Source organism: Echeneis naucrates, chromosome 19 (genome assembly GCF_900963305.1).
Source record: "Echeneis naucrates chromosome 19, fEcheNa1.1, whole genome shotgun sequence".
Taxonomy (NCBI): Eukaryota; Metazoa; Chordata; class Actinopteri; order Carangiformes; family Echeneidae; genus Echeneis; species Echeneis naucrates.
Genome location: NC_042529.1, coordinates 2,932,177 through 2,953,030, shown reverse-complemented (window position 1 = coordinate 2,953,030; position 20,854 = coordinate 2,932,177). Strand labels below are relative to the sequence as shown.

The following is a 20,854-nucleotide window of genomic DNA, read 5'->3' as shown; positions in this document are numbered from 1 at the left end:
GCCGTAATCAGACCATCACCATCGTCATCCTCATCAGATAAGGCTGACAGTTCGCAGCGCTGTGACGTTCAGACTTGATGAAAACGAAGCATGAATGATTCAAGACAAACACATGAGCGTAAGGTGGTTTGTGGATGTTTTATTAGATTATGACCAATGAAGAAGAGAACACACAGTAACAGTACAGGACGCTGCATGAGTGAAGATGGACAGTACAACACATGTATTTATGAGCCGCATGACACACAACAGTTACAGCTTGTACAGGCAGAAATGCAGCAGATGGTAAGAGACGTGGTCACTGTGTTTTCAGCGCGACACGTGTACAGGCCTGTGGCTCAGCCTCATCGCAAAAACTTCATAAGAAATGTCTTTTGTGAAGAAACACAAATGATGTTTGTGTCAAAAGTGGTATATATTTCGAAACCTGGGAAAATACATGTAAAACCAAAACTGGGTGAAGCACCTCATACCACAAGAGAGAAGTGGGAAGGATTGCAACGTTGGTAGTTTGTTTTATTTATTTATTTTTTTTAAGTGGGCTGACCTCATTTTACATTACTCGACAGATACCTCTAATGCCCTAATGCACACATTTAACAGTGGCTTTAGTGTTGCAACCGAATTCTTCAATTTCTGCAGCACGCAATGAAAACAATGAGCGGTTTTAAAAGTTGGGACCAAACGTCACACAGGAACTAGGTTTTTGTGCTTGCTTTTGTGATTTGACATCATTGTGGTTGAGCACTGTTTGCCTGGTGACGTTTGAACATTACTAATCCTGCAACAGCTTCGTTTTTGTCCCCTTGTGTGACAAACTTTGAGCAACGATGTTGACATTTTCATCATTTTTCTGGTTAAAATGCTGAGCTGTTGTGTTGTTTGCTAGATCGACACTAACTTTGTCTCTTTGCCTTTTGGTGCAGCCTTTATTTGCGTTTTAGAGCTTCTTCACTGAAAAAAAAAAGCACTTGGAGTGAACTGAAACAGTAAAGCTACAGGCTGGAAAAACCAAAAACAGAGAGCTCCATAGAACTGGAGGCAACCGGATTTAGGTGATAACTCTCTGTGACGATTCAATTTACAAGCAAAACTGATTGTTTTAAACATGCAGCTTCTTTATAAACAACTCCACTAAATAAATGAATTAAATCTCAACTGATCCAAACTCTTCACCACTGAAGATGACATATTTCATGTGTTCATTTCCGGGGAGGAGGAGGGGGGACCTCCTTTCCCTGTTTGCTGAGTTTGCTCATGACCTGTGTGATGTCAACGGGGGCGCTGGCCGCCATCTTGGCCCTCTGCTCCAGCTCCTGCTGCCGGAGGATGATGGGGCTGAGACTGGGCCGCCTGTTCCTCGCGTTTTGCTCCAACTGGGCGTCACTGTGCCGAGCAGAGAGAGTCGATCCGTTGAGTGTGCGGAAGAGAGAAATAAGAGAAAGATGGAGAAGGGGAGGAAAATGAGATGAAAAGAGGTGAGTTTAATGCTGGCTAAAATTTATATTCAATAAATTTGTTCATTTAAGGCCAAAAAAATAAAAAATAAAAAATGCATCTTACGTGAACTTGTGCTCCTCAGGGCAAATAGCCTTCTTGGTTGTATCTTTAAAGACTTTAGATTTCATGTAGCGCCCGTATGAGTCCTGCCAAATACACAAACGCATCATGAATTAGCATCATTTAGTGCATCGTGAGGGAGTTTATCTTTAACAAACCTTCTGGTGTGTTTACTGACCTTCTTCATGAGCATGTAGATGTGAGTTTGGGCGGCATCCAGGACGTATCTGTGTGGGTGTCTCAGGCCGCTAACTGTGATTTCCATTGTTTTTCCATCGATGTTGATCCACCGAGGAGCACCGCGGGCCAAGAAGGTCCTGGGATCCAGAGATTTGGAGAAACACATGGGAAACAGTTTAACACAAGAATGTGCAGCAAAACCCCCGCGACCTGGAAACAGATAGGCAGTAAAAGATGAATGAATGAATGCACAAGTCAACAGCACAAGTGATTCCAAGCAGATGTTGAATCAGGATTCTCCTGTTTCATCCTGACAGTTGCTTAGAGGAACTTTTCGTTAATTTTGCTCTTCCTGCATAGCCAACATTAGCATCAGCGGCCTACAGTGAAGAAGTGGTGCTGCTCAGAGAGCAAATTTTAACATTTAATGTGTTTGTTTTGTAAAAGAAATTAGAGGAACCGTAGCCAAAGAAAGTTGCCTTTTTTTCATATTTTTTTTTTTTTTTTGCTCAAGGTTTACTCACCAAGCAATAACTAAAAATTTCTGCTGTATTTTTCAAAAAGATATATCACACACAAATTACAAATTAAGACATTACTTGTAGATCTGCTCTGCTTTCTCTCTCATCGTCACAGCTGTGCCCCATTTTAGATCCTCACATCCTTCCCAGAATGCCAAATTCTCACCTGAAATGGTTCAAGATTAAAAAAAATAATAATAATAAGGTTAGCACGCTATTATTAATAATATTTATTGGCAGAAAGAAATAACATTTCAAGACCAAAAATTGCAACACTATTTCTCTGATCAACTATCATACCGCTGAATTCCTTCTTCAGGAAGAGCCTGAAGTCATCTCGTCCTCGAGGGTCTGACAGCAGCTCCCCGAAGCTGAACGTCCACCTCTCCACACGCATTTTAGTTGGTATTTCCACACTGCAAACCACCAAAGAGGAAGCCACACATGTTGGACTGAAGAAATGGCACATCAATACAACACACTTTGTGGGTCATCTGACACACTTGGGCATGTTTAAGGTCCAGTATGTGACGTCGTCGGTGAGCCAGGGGTTGCTGGGAAGACACTTGGAGAGAAACGGGTCGTGGCTGTTGTAAGTGGCGCAGTATTTCACCAGTCTACAAGAGAAGTGGAAAATCATATCACTGCGTATCATGTTTGAAGAAAATAACCTTTTCATTTCAGCAAATAATAAAGTCTGAAGTCCAACTCATTAAACGTGCCGTCACATTACATAAGTACAAAGTTGGATTAAAAGGAGTCTATTCTGTCACAGTGACAGTGATCAATGATGTGGATAAATATTAATCAGAGTGGTGCATTGTGGGTAAAAGTGTATTTTATTGTAATTGAATAATATTGTGAAGAAAAGGGTTTGGACTTAATTTATGAAAACTTCTAAATTAACTTAATGAGGACCCCCACCTGACCTCTGTTTGCAAGTCAGTCAGTTTAAAGTTAATGTATGTTTTTTACCAGCTGATTTGTCACAGATATATTTGAAATGGAAACACAATCTTACGCGCCAATGGACACAGATGACTTCACTCTGGGCCTCATGATAGACTGCTGGGTGAAGATCATCTACGGGGAGCAGAGGAGAGATGACGGCTGTAACAACGTGAGGCAAATGAGTCTGTCTCCGTGGATCAATGCTTACGGTTAACAAAGCTTTTGGTTTAAATGAAGCACAGTGGGAGAAAAGAGCGGCGAATAAAATCACACTTACAATCCTTTCATAGAAGTCAGGGGTTTTTGCCTGAGGGGGGGAAAAATACACAATGTTAAGTGTTGTGTTAAAGATTGTGTGTCATTTCACAGACTTAAAAAAAAAACAAAGGAAAGAAAAAGTGGGATATTTGGCTCTGTGTATTTATGTACGTGTTGTTGTACTGTCTGGAAACAATGGAGACTTCAGACCCTCAGACTGAGGATATAATTAGCAAAAGAAGACATTTTAGAGAGTCTGCACAAGGCTGGTAAAGGTCTCAGACTTGGCAGGAGGGAACAAAAAGCAGTGAATTGGCTTAGCAGTCTTCTTCAGTAACATTGTCTGACTCATGATGGGAAGTTTTTTTTAAAGATGACTTAAATTCCACGTTCTTTAATGTCAAACTTCTAGTCCTCAACACTGACTCAGGTGACTTTAGTGAACACACAACCAGAATGAAATCATTGTTCCCCTGGGTGTAAGTTAAGTTGCAGGGGACACATTATGTCAAAGACAACCAGGTTATAACCAGTTTAACAGACTGGATATGAAAGTAGAGCCACAGGAAATGCCTGCAGAAGAGAAGAGAAGAGAAGAGAAGAGCGGGAGAATTCATGTTAGTGAAAGGTAGTTTCACATTTGAAACAGTAGAAAGGGAGAGGACAGGGATGATAAATAGCCCTGACTGCACATGGATCCATGCATTAAAGCCTCTTATGCAATATAAGCTGATTGACAGGAATTATGTTCATACAGGTCATACAGAGACTCACCTGTTACCTCGTTAGCATTCGGGTCTACCCGTCTGTCCAGCCCATAGTCCATGGCACTCACTGTTCCTGGCTGCACACAAACACACAAACAAACAAAAAAGATGACATGATATGTGTTCACCAAAGGACTAATTCATTAAGGCGGACAGCCATTTTATAATCCAAACATGTGAGGCAACAAGAGGGAAGTTATCAGTTCCATATACATGTACATTTGTGAATTTGCTCATTACAAGCACATCTTGAAGTTATTAGTTTGTTCTGAGCAGAAAAATGTGTTGAAATGAAACTGGGTGCAGGATGGCTCTGTAGCTGGATAATGACATGAAGATTTGAATAAATAGAATTGAAGATTTGAATGAATAAAGAGATGAATCGGCCGACGGCATAGAGCTGTCGACAGTGGGAAAATCAGTGCAGCTTACATCCACATTTTATGTCATTTGAATGCAAATACAATCCTTCAAATACAACTCCTACAGTCTTTTTTTTTTTTTTGCCAAGAGGTTCAGAAACCTTCTCAATAAAATTTTGTTATAAAAGAAAATGTTGTTTTTTTTACATACAAGAAAACGTATGAACATTCTCAGAGGAAAAGAAAAACTTTTAAAACTATTAAAAGAGAACTACTGTTTTAGGTTGGCATTGCAGGAAAAGCAGCCATGAACCATGAACGTACCGGTCCCTGCTGAGCTCAGTGAACTGTGAATCTACACAATGATCCTTAATTGATATTATGGGAAATCTTTGAGAAAAGAAAAAAACAAATCTTCCTTTTATGAATAAATAAAAATTTCTTTACAGGATCTTCATTCATGCACATTTGCTGCGTGCCAACAATCTTGAACCATTTTGACAAAAAAAGTATTTTGCAGCATATTAACACATTATAAAGCAGGAGCTGCTTTATTATTTCATTGATTAATGAAGTGATGTTTGAGCTTATTTCCAAACATATATTTGCTGAATGAACTCAGTAGAGTGCAGCTGACACACAGCCAGTACTCCAGGCTCAGGAGGCAGAATAAATCCAAGACCCGCGGTGCTGGTGCAAACCGACAAAGTGTGAAATATTAATCACTGACGCCCTTTTCCTCTGACTGGACATGTAACGGTAATGACGCATCATGGGTAGACATAATGAGATGCCCTGGGAGGTATAGACATGGAGTGTAATTTATTTTCAGACCTCTCTGTCTGCTAGTAAGCCACCATTATCTACAAGAGGCGGCATCCTGTGTATGTAGTACAAGTCTGATAGCTATCTGTGTGTGTGTGTGTGTGTGTGTGTGTGTGTGTGTGTGTTCTCACTGGAGGCCTGTGCACCACCCAGTAGGCTCTCTCCTGGCAGTCAAAAACCACACGGTCTGGTTTCTTCCTCTCCTTTGCAGCTCTAAAAACACACACAAACACACAGGATTGCAACAACTTGGTGATCTTTAAACCCGGTGGAGTGTTTGAATTTCCTTCCCACCTCTACCTGTACTGTTCTTTGGCTTGCATCACAATGAAATCCCATTTATGATTCATCCACTTGTGCAGACGGTTATATTGCTCCTAAGGACATAAGACAATAACGCATCAGTAATTGCCAACAAGCAAAATTAATTTCTCTTGGGCCTTTTGGTCTCACTCTCACCTGCTCATGTAGCTCCAAGATGCCTTTCTTCCGTATGTTTCTCTTTGCCAGGTAGATTGCTTCAGTAATGAAACAAAAAGGAGATTTAACTGAGTGTTGACGACAGGGCCTGAGATGAAATATAGTGGCACTCACCATAATCTGTATCCTCAACAGGCCACTGCTGTGTGGGCCAGAAGTACGGTGTCTGCAGAGGACAAAAGTCAGCTTTAACATCAGTGGATTTCCTTTCAGGAAAACACAAAATATTTTGGATGATTGAACAAGCATCAACTTGTGCAACCAAAAGGAATTGCAAAATAATTCATTCAACGCTTTGGTATGGCCCCAGATTCATAAATCTGATGATTTGCTGCTTTCCTTTGTTTTAGAACCCTTTGCAATATGAGGATATGAGCTTTGAGAAACTGTTGTTGGCATTTTTTTCATTTATTTTTACCATTTAAAATCAGTGGAGTCTAGAGATAACAGTGGGCAGTTTTATTAAAATCCTCTTTCAATATATGTTACAACATGATGTGTTCTGTGAAAATAAGAAGTGTGTCCTTTTTTTTCTCTCTGAATAAGGCAGCAGTATAATTTCACCATTACAACATCCTATCGACAGAATCTGTTTCACCAGGGAAGAGGCTCCTCTGGGTTTAAAATTTGGGATGGAAATGTCAAACGTGGTGTGTTTACCTGGAAGCGATAAAGGGATGCATCTGGTTTTATCACTAAGCGTTTGTGGTCTTGTAGCGGGTAGATGTAACCTAACGCCACCAGCATGGAGCCAAAACTCCTCGCCTCTGATGACAAAAAGCCAGAGCAGGAATTCAACAGCTGACGTGCCAATGATAGCATCGGGAAAAAAGAATTTGAATACAAAGCACAGACTCATGTACATGCCCTGAAAATGTCAGCTTCCTCATCTCACTCACCTTGTGCGTCAACTTGAAATCTGTCAGCTATCCACGCAACTATGTCTTCACCTGAGGATAAAAGAAAAGATGCAAATGGTAAGTCAGAGGTAAAAAAAAAGGCATTAACAATCACTTATAAAGCTGCTCTGGGAGCAAACAGCAAGAAATAGAGTTGGTGTGTGGTGAAAAGGGAGGCAGTGGTCACCGGTGGCCTTTCAGATCTGATCTCCCACCGCTGTGGGACAAGTGGAAGGAGGAGAGAAAAATGAAATGGGGGAGAAGAAAAGAAAGAAAATGTTTGTTCATTCAGCTGCCCGTATGACGTAGACATCCAGGATCCCTCTCTCTTCTCCTCCACTTCCTCTCTGTCTCTATCGCTGATTTCTCTCTCATTTCTGTCTCTGCTTCTTGCTTCTTTTCCCCTCTTGCCCACTCTATCATCGTCCTCCTCCTTCGCCTCCTACTTTTTTCCTCTCTCTGACTCCAAGACCACGGGGGTTGTCATGGAGATGAAATCTGGAGCTCTCGAGTTTGAGCCCGGAGCTCTGGTATCCTCCAGTGACACTATGCCGGCTGAATAACATCAAGTGTGTACTATTGTTTGTGTGCATGTGGCGGTGTTTGTGTGCGTGTGTTTGTGTTTGTGTTTACCAGTAATAGCGTGTGGTATTGTTGTGATAACCAGTCTCTGAGGCTGTGACTTCACTCCTTTTTTGGGGTCCTGCATCTCCAGCAGCACCTTCTCCGCCTGCATGTAAGGAACATAAGGACTGATGAGCTGAGTGTGGTGGGCGGGGAGGGGGCAGAGGTCACCATGCCAACAGGTTGCTTTGGAAACAGATTGGAAAATCAAGGCAGCACAAAATGCAATTTGAGAGTATGAAAACAAAACCAAAACAAAGATTACTGTCATCATCTTCAACATGTGCAGCAGCATTGTTAACTTCTTATTTGATGAAAGATTTGTGGGGGAAATGGCATAAATCTGATTTAAAACCTCTGGAGAAAGTTGGAATTAATACTTCCTGTTAGACAAATATATTATAATTCCTATTCAGCTGTCTCATTCAAAAACAGAATTGCAAATCTGTGCCTGAGCTGTGCAAATGAACACGGTGAGAGGTGAGATGACAGGTCTGTTTCATGCCGTGAGCTCATGACTTTTGTTTGGCTTGTGTGGGAGGTTTGCTGTGAGTCACTGTCCCTGTAAACTGTCTGTCTGTCTCTCTCTTATTTTATTTCATTTTATTTATTTATTTATTTATTTTGGTATCATATCATTGGATTCCCAGAGAGCTCAGGTGTGCACCGGAAAGAAATAAGTTGTGCAGTACATTAATTTAGTGTGTGTGTAGAAGAAGCAGAGTATGTGTCTGACTCTCAGGCCTGTTTGAAGTGGCTTTGTCCTTTGAAGTCATCCTGGAGAGGCTATAAGCCCCAGGCTGAGCCCGACCAAAGTGGGCTTTCATGGACCAAAACATGAAGTTCTCCTGGAAATGAGTTCTGGGTAAGCATACCCCTGGACAGCAGGACATAATGACTGAGTGCTGCAGCTGGGATCAATACAGACTGAAAATATGTAGCTAATAAAGTTTCAATAGCTTTCAAGTCTATTATTATTATTATTATTTTCAGCACAATTTTTTTTCCAAAGCCAAAAGTTAAACATCCAGCTCTTATTGTGAATCGGTCGAGAAAGGTGAGATGATGAACTGAGCCCTGCTCTGGCTGCAGAACCAGACGGTTGTTTTCCAATGCACGGTTCCTGGATTAACTTCTTCCCAGCGGCCGGTTGGTGTAAATAGAAGCACAGATACTGATCCGGATTTAATGCTTATTAAAATGAATGACCTTATCAACGTGAAAAGGTTACAACAAAACACAATCTAACATTTAGTGTGACAGAACATGCCCAGGAAACAAAATGACTTGTGATCTGTTGCATTTTGTTGCATGAAGTGTTATTTTCCCACTAATTTGAATTAAATGTTTCATAAAATACTAATTTGAATGCACAATTAAAATTTCTGGTTATGTTTTTATTATTATTATTATTATTATTGAAAATCCTAAAAGAATTTGCAGGTACCTGTGAGCTTTGCAAAAATGTCTTAACTAAATATATATATAGAGAATTTGGAAAGCAAAATTCCTGCCAGGACCTGTTGAAATTACAGGTTGCTTGCTTTCGGGGCAGTTTATGGGAACAAATAACAGCAAAGCAAATGATCACAGTAGGCTACTCCAGCACAAGGATTGCCTTAGATAATTCCTGAGTGACCCATCTATAGGTGCGTGTGCAGGTACAGTCTCAGCGTTCATCAACCACTGATGCAAAAAGGAAAACACCGACCTTCTTGAGACAAGCCATCCGCGGTCGATACCTCTGTCCGTGATCCCGGAGCGTGTTTCTGATGGTCATGGTGTCTCGGTGTGGTTTGTGATGCTCCTGCAGCCTGTGAGCGCCTGTGTCGTGTGGGGATGCTGGAGGGGGGACGCGCAATGAGCGACACCGATGGTGCCTTCAGGTGCTCCACACCGCCCGCCACTTGGGGACTCGGAAATTGTAAACACTGTTACCTGTCACATTAGAATGGATCAAAATAGCTTAATGGAAACGGAAACCAGCCATACTAAAGCAAAAAGAGCAATTAATATGATCTATTGTGTGTATATCAACATCTTAAAGTATTTTTTTTTAATCCGTGCCGTTTTACTCATTAGTTATTGACAGAAATACCCCGATTTTCACTTCGTAAACACACACCCAACGGCTAATAAGACTGAGAATTAATTTAAAAAATATATAATAGAATAATACAAGGCTCTCTCGTCTGCATTTCTAGTTTTATTGATTTTTTTAAGTACAAATTCACATTTGTCTTACAGCCAGTGAAGGCAGAGCGAGAGGAGCCTGGACCAATCAGAGCGGCGCATTCTGCGGTGACATTACCAAAGTTAGCCAGCAGAGGGCGGCGTGGTATCGGCGGCCTGATGTAACGTTTCCATTTAAATCTACCTTTTTTATTCTTTAATTTTTTTTAGTCCGTTTTAACATAAAAAAATCAGGTATTAAATTAATATTCAAAACACATTTTTCTAAATTTTTCTTTTTTTCTTTTTTTTTTTTTTTTGGGTTAAAAACCGTGTAAAACCGCTTCCCGAATGGGACCGTTCAGAGTTGAAGGAGGAAACTTCGGCCGCCATTCTCTGGAGGTAAACGAGCACCGAGCTGAAGTAACGTCGGTGTGAGTCGGCGTGAGTCGGCGGCAGTTTTGTGTCCGTCCCCGGTGAGCTGGTTTCGGGTTGGCGGTGAAGAGCGAGCGGCGCCACTTCCTGAGTTTAGGGAAGGGGCTTGGTCCCGTGCCTGCGCCGCGCGAACGCGCATCAAATCAGCATCGATGAAGTTTGTGCGAACATGGCGGATTTCCTGCCGACCAGGTCCGTGCTAAAAGTTTGCCTGCCCGTCTGCCTGCTCAACAGCGGCGAGGTCGAGCAGCTGCGAAAGTCCAAGGAGATCGACAGATGCATCTCCCGGGAGAAGCCGTACGTGAAACGGCTGGTGAAGATCCTGCTGCTCGGCGCCGGCGAGAGCGGCAAGTCGACTTTCCTGAAGCAAATGCGGATCATCCACGGCCAGGACTTCGACCAGCAAGCCCGAGAGGAGTTCAAGGGGACGATCTACAGCAACGTTATCAAAGGTAACCCCCCCCCCTCCGAGCACCGCAGGTACACCGGGGCCCCGGGGCCGATGGGAGCCGGGAGGGGGGGGGGAGACACATACAGCCGCCCTGCTGCGGCTGAAAGGCCCCGAAAGGCGCTGAAAGTGGACGGGAAAGTTTCCACATCTGTGTAGCAGCACTGGGCAGGCTGAGAGGACGGACACACACAAACACACACACACACACACACATATATATCTATATCTATATTTATATTTATATATCTATATAAACAGTCTGCATCTGCCGTCGGCACACCCATAAGGAACTGCGTTTCTAATACTCCCATTTTTAATTCGAAAATAAATTAGTTCACAGCCACATACTCGTGAGATGGTGTGAAAATGATCAGTTCATAAACAGCCCATAGATGAGGGGTTTTTGTGTGTGTGTGTGTGTGTGTGTTTTATGGGTTGTTGTTGCTCAACAACTCACCAAGCCAGGGGTGAAGTTAATGGAGGGTAAACCCACCACTGCATGAGACTGTTGTGTGTTCCTGTTTGTCCACTCTTTGTGTGTAAAGGGAGTCACACTCAATAAAAGGCACAGCTGACAGCACAATGTGATCCGAGGTAAACAAAACTATCCCCACATCATCTCAGAGATGAATCAATAATACTCCTCAGTCCCATAATATATAAAAAAACTCCTTATACGCCTCATAAATGTCTTTATTTGCACAATTTGCAGGGTAAGTTGTTGCTCGCCTATTATGTTTGTGAGATCAGTGACTGGTATAGAAGGTATAGCAGGACATACTTTTATCATCACTATTGTAAATTGGGCTACAATGAGAGATCAATTAATTAAACTACTTGATAAATTTAAGAGCAAAACCTAGCAATATTGCATGTTTCAGCATGAGGCTGATGGTTTCTTTTCGCTTTACCGTATAATAAACTGAATTAATGAGATCAAACAGATCAGACTACTACTGCTACTAAAAAGAAAAAAAAAACAGGTGAATCAATACTAGTAATCAGTCCTATAACATATAAGATGCAATATAAATCGCCATGAGCTTCATAAATGTTTTTGTTCTTTTGTTTGTTTTTTTTTTTTGCTTTCCCCCCCCCCCCCACTATTTCCGAGGCAACATGTTGCTCCCTCTAAATTTTTTATTAGATAAATTATTGGAATAGAAACCTTATGGCAACAATCGTGAATATGGTTACAACAAAAAATCGATTACTTATTGTGTTTTTAAGCAGAAATATATTGCCTGTTTAGCTCTAACATGAAGATTTCACACTTTATGTAACAGTGAACTGGATATTTTAGGGGGATTTTGATTTCTGCTGATCATGCAAACAAAACTAGACATTTGAAGTTCACAGTTAGTTACTCTATTAATCATCTTGTGAAACGGAGAGCATTATGGGCAGGTCAATCAGTATTGAAAGAAGAGTTAATTTGTGTATTGAAGAGTGTTTATGTTTTAAAATCAGCATTTTAAAGCCTGTTAGTTTCTAGGACACCAGGGTGTTATCGGTTGGCAGACCGTTGTAGTCTCTCTTCCACTTTATCTTTTATGCTACCTGTGGGCCTCCCTGATAGCAATCTCCTCACTTCCTCTGCAGGTATACGTGTATTGGTGGACGCACGGGAGAAGCTGCACATCCCGTGGGGCGACTCGGGCAACCAGCAGCATGGAGACAGTCTGATGGCGTTCAACACCCGGTCCGCGTTGTTGGCTAACGGGCAGCTGGAGACATCCATCTTTTTGCAGTATCTTCCTGCCATCAAAGCTGTGTGGGCGGACTCGGGTATACAAAATGCCTTCGATCGTCGCAGGGAATTTCAGCTGGTAGGTGGATATACGCACAATTTGGCATAATCACTGAAACATATTGGTGGCCAGACTTTTGTACCAGTTCACACCGATAAAGAACTTTTCTTAATGTTGCTTTAATATTGCTTTAAGAGGTTTCTGGGGTTTCGAGTTTGAGAAAAAACAGCTGTCAAAGCAGAAAGTGAAACAGTTTTTGGTCTTAATTCATCCTCCCTTTCCTCTTTTCCATATCTCTCTGTGATTTCTGTGCCCTGTCGCTCTCTCGCTCTATGTTGAGCAGTCAGACATGTGATTGAGTCAGCTTCCTGTTTACACCTCTCCCAGCTCCTTGGTTGTCAGCATGCACGTTTTAACACACTGACATTTACCCCAGAGAAGCACTACAGCTGTGGTCGAGAAATGCCGGGAACTTTCTGCGCTTTTACTTTGCCTGGTATCATTTTTAAAACCTGCTAGGTTTTTTGTTCTTGGGGTTGTTGTTGTGGGGTTTGTTTGTCCTGCTAAAGCTGCCTTGTGTTTGCTTGTTTTATGCAAGCTGTCTGGCCATGTCATACCCTTCATACATTGTACAGCTGTTGAGTGGCCTCCTCACTGAGGAGAGAGCAGGGGGACAGACACACTTCTTCAAGCTGCTCTCAGCAAGAGGACTAGGCGGAAAATTTAAATTCTTATGTCAGTTGAATAAGGCTGAACTGTTCTCATTGGTATTTTCTTCTCATATACACACACACACAGCCAGTTGTAGCTGGTTGTACAGAGAGGGGAATAAGAGTGATCAGAGCAGGAATGTTGATCTGTGGTTAAACAGCTTTATGCTTACAAACAGAGCCCTGGGTCTCACAGTCGGCATTATTTTCACACAAACAGCAAAAGTGTATCAAACCCCAAGTTAACATACACCAGGACACACACACACACACATTTTTTGCACATAACTAACAAATGGCATATGCAATATCAGAAAGCTCTAAAAATGTCCCTTCAGAGTACATTTGTTCTACTTGTTATATATAATATTTGCTTCACTTGATGTTTCAAACTTTCAAATCTGATTGTGTGCTTTTACTGTATTTGATATAATAAATGAAACATCTTAAGCTTTGTTGGCACAGATGTTAGAATGGATTCTGGGAAATAACGTGACATTTAATAGATATTTTGATATTTTACGGACTTGTGATCAAATGATAGCTCAAAAACGTTGCCTCCTGTTTCATGGTTATCATTTGCAGTCCTCCAGAGGGCATAATCCTTTTTATATTAAGTCAAATGTAAATTAAAATGCTAAACCTCAGGGCATGAGCACCAAACTCAAGCTTTCACACACAAAAATTCAGAGGCAGCCATTGAAGAGTCTCTCTTTTGGGAGCTGGTCAAATTTTTCCTGCTGTTATTAGCGGGGAATAATTTGTTTCTCTGCCTGCAGATACACCCCGTTGTGTTTTGACCATGCTGTTTAAAGTATTTGCATCACAACTCACACAGGCTGCCTCCAGGCCTGCTCGTATTTATCATTAAAAGATGTGAACCATAGATGAAGTCTCTCTCACAATGTGTTACACGGATGTCACAGAAGTGTGACCTTTTCTCTTGATTCTCACCAGATGTTTTTTCTTTTTTTAGCATAGTGATGATTTTTTTTTTTTTTTTTTTAAAAGAAAGCTGAAAGTCTGACAATGATAATACAAATGATGTATTGACATTGTTATATAATGTTACGTTTCAGTTTTGCTTTTCCAGTACGTTCACAATGACTGCAAGTGCCTTCATGCTTAATATCAACAGAGTTGTGAGTTATTGCTCGGCTTGTTGTTTCTCTCTCTCTTTCTTTCTTTTGCATAGTGATTTCAACCACCAGTCCCCTCAGATTTGACCTTCTTTACTCACATCAAGCCAGATCTATGACTTAGAGTCAAAATTAGCTTCACGGACCGATAATTTTTCTCTCTGTACTGTGAAATTCAGTTCCTCCCTTGTGTAACCTAAGCCTTCCCAAAGACATCTCTTGTGTGCACAAACACACACACACACACTCAGGGGCACAGGTTTTTCAGGTCAGATTAGTTTTTTTAATAGATCAAAAGGTGAGTACAGTAGCCTACAATGTGGGAAATGGGTTTCATATTAGCACACAGAAATTCAACAAAATAACCACTATGACTGAAAATATTTGAATTTTATTGCATGGGTCTCTGTTTACGGTCATGTTGATGCAAAACATATGCTAAATAGCCCCCACCCACCCCTGCAAAGGTGTGGTGGCACAGTGGGCCACGGAAAATGTGTTTTGCTTATTTGCAGTCAGTTTTTAGTTTATGCTGAATACAGGACACACAAAAACACACACAGACACACACAAGTGTCAGCACACAGATAAAGGAATGCACCTCTGTCTTGGCAGCATCATGTCTGGGCTTGCAATAATAGCACATGAACAGTGTCAGAACGACAAAGAACTTAACACATGCAGATCTCGCCACATTTCTGTTTAGATCAAAGACACACTTTCAACCACGTGTCTCCTGCAGTACCACATACTTTGCATCCTGCCTCAGCTCCACAGAGTAGATGCAGCTCTTGGGCACACTTAAAAAAAAAAAAAACAAAAAAAAAAAAAACACATTACCTGAGAGTTAGTGTGGCAGTGTAATGATTAAAATGACTTACTCATAAATTGCCTCAAATTAACAGAAATTCCTCCTCTGTCCTGTCGCAGGGTGAGTCAGTGAAGTATTTCTTGGATAATCTGGATAAGCTTGGCGACCTGGTAAGTTGTTTCTGCCTGGGGCTGATCAGACGCAGACATGTTATAATTAATATTTGTAATATTCAGACAATTTGGGGTTAGCTAAAATGGTTACTCACTAAAAAAAACACTGACCTTGTGGCAAAGAAGCTTCTATTAGCTGACCACAAGGATCCATGACAAAATCGGTTATTGAATGACCTAAATGTTGAGTGTGTGTGTATTTTGACGTGGTACTAATGCATATAAAACCAGGGTATTTCCTGGGCTTGAAAATCACAGTTCCTGAAATAAAGCATTAGAAGTATGCTGCTTACGTATTTCCACATCACATTATGTGATTGATATAACCTTCAAGAACTACTGTTATGTCATGCTGACAAGCACTGAAAGTGTATGTTATTTATTTATTTTTTATTTTTTATTTTTTTTATAGAATGGTCAGTATTTGTGAGCGTAAGTGTGAAAAACTGGTTTGAGTTAAAAGGTTCAGCAGAGGAAGATCCTATAGCTGAGTGGATAAATGGTTTTCTGTGATTTTTGTTTATTCATAATGAGGCTATAACTTCTTCCATGAAGACAGTTTATAGAATATTTTTAGATTAGAAATCTTTCAATAATCTGTTAATTCAGCAGCCTTCACAGGTTGCATATGCGTGGTTGACAAATCCAAAGACTAAATATCATACTTCTTTAGGTTGTATGTTAGAGTGAAATTTAAGATGACTGTCTGAGGAAAATAGATGAGTCAAGCAGAATTTATATTTTCTTTATGTGTGCTCGGCATTCAGAGGACAAAATGAGTGCTATCAAGTCTCAACAGGAAATGGTGTAGCATAAAATGTAATATGTAATGACGTAACACATTCACATCACAGCTCAAGTCAAGCAGAAATATGACAGGAAGAAGGATGTGTGTAATGTGGTGGTAGGAGTGCTGGATATCATGTTAATTACCACCAAGAGTTTCTTTACATTTAAAACATTAGATGTATTATGACTCATCATATTTGTTCGGAGTCATAATGAAGCATTGTTATGCCTGACCATTAACACAAACTTCCCTACTATCATCATGGCAAATTTTTGGTTTCACCGTTGACTCACTTCACTTTCAACCTCAGCTTCAGCAGAAACAGGAGCCAGTTATAAATTAACGTGTATAAATTTGCCAAAAATGAAACTGACAGCCTTTTTAGACGTTCTTCTGTAGAAAAAAAAACAAAAAAAAAAAAAAAACAGAAGAAACAAACCTTTCCTTGTAGTGTTTTACTTTGCTGTGATTTCCTCAAAACTCATAAATGAATCATCAAACTTTTTAATCTCTTTCACTGGCAGTGATTGAAAACCTCTGATGTAAACACTAGAATGTGGTTCGAAAGTATAGTTTAACTAAATGCAGAAGAGTACAAATTAAAGCTATGGAAAAAGTTAGTAATATTTAATGTATCTAGACATTCAGCTGCCATTTCTCTCCATCTCCCTCCCAGAATTATCTTCCCAGTCAACAGGACATCCTCCTGGCCCGAAAACCCACCAAAGGCATCCACGAGTATGACTTTGAAATCAAGAACGTTCCTTTCAAGATGGTGGACGTGGGCGGGCAGCGGTCAGAGCGAAGACGCTGGTTTGAGTGTTTCGACTCTGTCACTTCCATTCTCTTCCTTGTCTCGTCCTCTGAATACGATCAGGTGAGCGCACTCTCATTCCTTCCCCACTCACACTCACAGTTTAAATAAGCTGATAAGTGGCACTTTAATCAGTTTGTGGTAGCAGATCATTTTTGATAAATCATGATCACTGTGCCTATATGCACATTACTATCGTGTGCAGTTGTTGGACTATAGAAGTGAGATTTCTCACAGCAGGTGGAAACATCTTCAAATAAAAGTAGTTTTGTTTTGTTTTTTTTTTTTTTTTTGTTTGTTTTTTTTTTTCTTGTAGTTGTTTTGCGTAAGATTTAAGGACTTTCATTTACATTTTCTTTTAGGTCTATTTATAACTTCATCGAAAATCTCACACTTCGTTCATCCTGTTCAAATTCAGACTAAGAACATACGTCACTCCCCCTCCCCAAAACGAACTGTTTCTGTTAAATCATTTATCAGCAGCAACATTTTGATTCATAATGTTTACACTACGAATATAAAGCTGCTTTATGGTTTGATGGAAATCACAGTTCAGGGTCAGGGTTTGGTGCATTCCCAAAAGAATTAGCTGCAAGATAACATCTCTGCTTCATCTGTTATTTTTAATGTACATATCAAAATTATGCTTGTTGCACAACAGATGAATTGTAGATAGCAGATACCACTTTGATGTCAAAATTTGTTCTCTTTCAAATATTTGAAGCTTATAAAAAATCTTTTCAACCAATAGTTTTTACCTTTCTGGGAATTTCTACCTTAAATTTGCTCTTTAAGGAACTCATGAGAAAACATTCTCTGTATGTATTTGTGAGTGTAGCATCCATGATGCTATATAACACCAGACAATTCATGCTGTTCCATAACATACAGATTTTTTTGCCGACAGCACATCCACCATTGTTCACATCTCAAATAAAATCAACCCAGCTGATGTCACTTGAGCTGTATATGGAACAATAAGTCTCTTCATTCTCTTTCAGAGTGTAGTTGAATAACATTTGGTCTGAATCTGCAGTCAGACAGTGAGGAGTGAAGGAGTTAACCCCAGTCAGTTTCTCTCTTATTCCAGCAACAGACATTTAAATGGCACCGTCTCAAATGGATTAGTGTGTTTGATGTGTTGACACAGATAAACCCATCTTCAGCCCAACAACAGTTCACACACACACACACACACACACAGAAACAGTTTTTTTTTAATATAAATAATAGAGGAGGTTTAGGGTTAGGGTTAGTTACTCACCTGTGTGGACAATTTAACACTTCCTAAAGGGGGGTGTGTGTGTGTGTGTGTGTGTGATGGTGATAACCACTGCAAGGCCACGGTGATAAAACTGTATTGAGATGAGAATAAATACAACTGTGTTCCACACAAAAGGGACAAAGATCTGATAATTGTGCCATCTAGAATCAAATCTGAGCTGTTTGTTGGGATTCTGTTCACTTCTGTCTGCTCTGAAGTAAAATGAATCACAGCAGTGAAAGCACTGAATCCTTCTGCTCTCTTAATCAGGTGCTGATGGAGGACAGGCAAACTAATCGACTACGTGAATCGCTCAACATCTTCGAGACCATCGTCAACAACCGCGTCTTCATCAACGTTTCGATCATCCTCTTCCTCAACAAGACAGACCTACTGGAGGAGAAAGTGAAGAGCGTTCCAATAAAGGACTACTTTCCTGACTACACCGGACCGGAGCACAGCCTGCCGGACATCCAGGCCTTCATGGTGGAGTGCTTCCGGGCCAAGAGACGTGACGCCACCCAGAAACCCCTGTACTACCACTTCACCACAGCCATCAACACGGAGAACATCAGGCTGGTGTTCCGGGACGTCAAGGACACCATCCTCCATGACAATCTCAAACAGCTCATGCTCCAATGACCACCGTCAACCTGTGAACGTAGAGGACCTGAATGGGGATAAACCTCCCCCTCGCTCCTGAAGAGGACCTGGGAGAGACCAGCCTCAGAAGAACCCGAGACGTCAGCATTCTTCTTCAGCAGTTTTTATGTTAGTTTTTATGCTCCTCTTTGGAAGAGTCGGCCTTCTTGTTAGTTCAGGGTTTGGTAGAGGAAGTTAGTGGGGAAAACCACCTGTGGTTAAATAAATAAAGACAAGCAAGCAGTTTGGATGTTGGATGACGTCTCTGCCGCTTCTCCTCTGGCCTGACCTCTGCCTTGCAGAACAAGATTGGCTCGGGGCTTTTCAACTCACAAGGTGCCGATGCTGGCACTAATAGCAGGGCCTGGCTGTGGGAAAAGAATGGGTCTATGGTTTCTCAGCCAGATAAACCACTAAACCAAGCAACAAACGCAGGAAATAATAACAGTGAAGCAAATACTTTGTTGAATCAACAAATACACACATAAATTAGATACTCCTAAGTGTTCCAAAATGATCTGTGCCAAAGTTGATTTGTCCAAGCACTGAATCCACCTTTTCCAAAATCACTCCATTATTTCACTCTTCCCTCTCCAAGTGCTGCTTTGTGAACATTGTTCTGTGGGTCCTTGATGATCTGGAGACTGCACAATTTCTCATACGGCAGCGCCGTTCCTCCCTCTTTCCCTTCCCTCTTAATCTTTTTCAGCTGATGTAAATTGTCGGCACGGAGCCAGTTATGCCGGCCCAGGGATTGATTTATCGCTGGTGTATTTGCTCGAGATTGTTAAGATTCAATGCCTCAATTGGCTCAAGCTCTGGCACCTTGTGTGGGGAAAACAGCTAGAAAATGTAAGACTGAACCTCAAATGCCTTTCCACTTAATGTCTTATAGACAAATCACTGTTTTGAATCCTGCATTTGTGCCTGTCTCTTCAGAAATAAAGCCAGTCTTAGCTTCCCTCAACAGATAATTAATGATATGCAAATTGTCCTTTTTAGATTGTGGTTTCGAGGGTAAATTACCTTCATTTGGCACATTAGGCAGGTGTGCCAGCAAGTGAACATGCAGTCCACTGTTTTCTCAGGGTTGAATCCAAACCAGTGATAATGCTGATGTCACAGATGGCGAACTAACTGAATAATCAAATCTTTATCTGGGTGACAGAGCGGTGAGACGCAGCCAGACCTCAGTACAGTTAGCGTGGTGGTGTTTGGTACTGTATCCTCCTGGCTTTGACCCAGATCCCTCCCTCTTCTGTCCCTCTTAGTTTTCATGTCTGATTAGATGCCTTGTTAAGGGATGGACCTCCCCTGACGCCTGAATGATGAATGTCTGTTAATAGATGTACAGAGATTTGCTGTATCGTCTGAATATACTGTAACGAACATGGTGAGATGTGACCAGTCGTGTGAGAATTACTGTCTTGGCACTGAGTTTTGACTCCAAAAAAAAGTAATACTTTTTTTTTTTTATGTACTCTTGTGCTGTTCAGGATTTCCCTTTTTAAAAATAGTTTTGATATCCTAGAGAGGAAAAAAAAGCCACTGGAGTTGAATACTTTCTTCAGCGACTGTATTCTATAGGGGGCCAATCTTTGTTAGAGGACGACTTCCAGGCACTGTTAAGATCTGTTTCTCTGCTCAATCACCTCATGCTTTTTTGACTGTGTTCACATCAACAGACTGTAGTTTCCAAAAGCTCCTGGCAGCTTCAGTTTGCTTCCAGTCCTGCCTGTGTATATACTGTAATCTGTTGCTATGTAAATAATATTCAGGTTTATCTTCTTATATGTAAATGGTTGTAGAAATGGCATGGTTTTTTTTTCCCCATTCTGAATGTTTCAAATCACTGCTTTTCCAATGAAGATGACTTTTTCATGTAGATGTATTATTGTGTAACTTTCATCACCTTAATGAAATTCATCGTGTGTCAAGTCTCATTCCACTTTAACCCTATCAATAAATACACTTTTCTAATGAAACCAGGCTCCTCTCTTTAGTGAGTTTACATTTCGTTTTTGTTGCCCTCTGAGACAAATATATAACTTTTTTTTTTTACTTTCTCATAAAATGGAAAGTCAAATTAGTACTAACATTTTAGCATTAAAAACATTGACTGAAAACCTAATGAAGGCCATGATATGTGATTAAAATCTTAAGTGAACAGAAAAATTACTAAGAAAAAAATCACCTCCTCAAACCAAGCTGCGTTTTTATTTTATTATTTTTTTGTTATATATATATATATTTTGATTTATTCATTTGAAAATGA

General features: G+C 40.7%; 2 protein-coding genes across 4 annotated transcripts; one reads left to right on the top strand and one right to left on the bottom strand.

Annotated features, from left to right (window-relative positions):
* Positions 1 to 456: 456 nt before the first annotated feature.
* LOC115060348 (regulator of G-protein signaling 9) lies at positions 457 to 10,573 on the bottom strand. Of its 2 annotated transcripts, XM_029528246.1 has the most exons (17): positions 9,139 to 10,570; positions 7,437 to 7,533; positions 6,804 to 6,854; positions 6,565 to 6,671; positions 6,019 to 6,070; positions 5,884 to 5,942; positions 5,725 to 5,801; positions 5,556 to 5,637; positions 4,252 to 4,314; positions 3,490 to 3,519; positions 3,283 to 3,344; positions 2,765 to 2,878; positions 2,562 to 2,677; positions 2,340 to 2,427; positions 1,739 to 1,877; positions 1,564 to 1,646; positions 457 to 1,386 (listed from the first exon to the last, which is right to left on the bottom strand). In XM_029528246.1, exons 1-17 carry the CDS (start codon positions 9,205 to 9,207, stop codon positions 1,203 to 1,205), a joined length of 1,473 nt encoding a protein of 490 aa, XP_029384106.1. In that variant the 5' UTR covers positions 9,208 to 10,570; the 3' UTR covers positions 457 to 1,202. The 2 variants fall into 2 exon arrangements, with proteins under 2 accessions (XP_029384106.1, XP_029384105.1); XM_029528245.1 differs by having other exon boundaries at positions 7,437 to 10,573.
* On the top strand, positions 10,030 to 20,558 carry LOC115060349 (guanine nucleotide-binding protein subunit alpha-13-like). 2 transcript variants are annotated; one of them, XM_029528247.1, is made up of 5 exons: positions 10,033 to 10,486; positions 12,088 to 12,314; positions 15,016 to 15,066; positions 16,536 to 16,736; positions 18,208 to 20,558. In XM_029528247.1, exons 1-5 carry the CDS (start codon positions 10,204 to 10,206, stop codon positions 18,577 to 18,579), a joined length of 1,134 nt encoding a protein of 377 aa, XP_029384107.1. In that variant the 5' UTR covers positions 10,033 to 10,203; the 3' UTR covers positions 18,580 to 20,558. The 2 variants fall into 2 exon arrangements, with proteins under 2 accessions (XP_029384108.1, XP_029384107.1); XM_029528248.1 differs by lacking the exon at positions 15,016 to 15,066 and having other exon boundaries at positions 10,030 to 10,486.
* Positions 20,559 to 20,854: the final 296 nt, after the last annotated feature.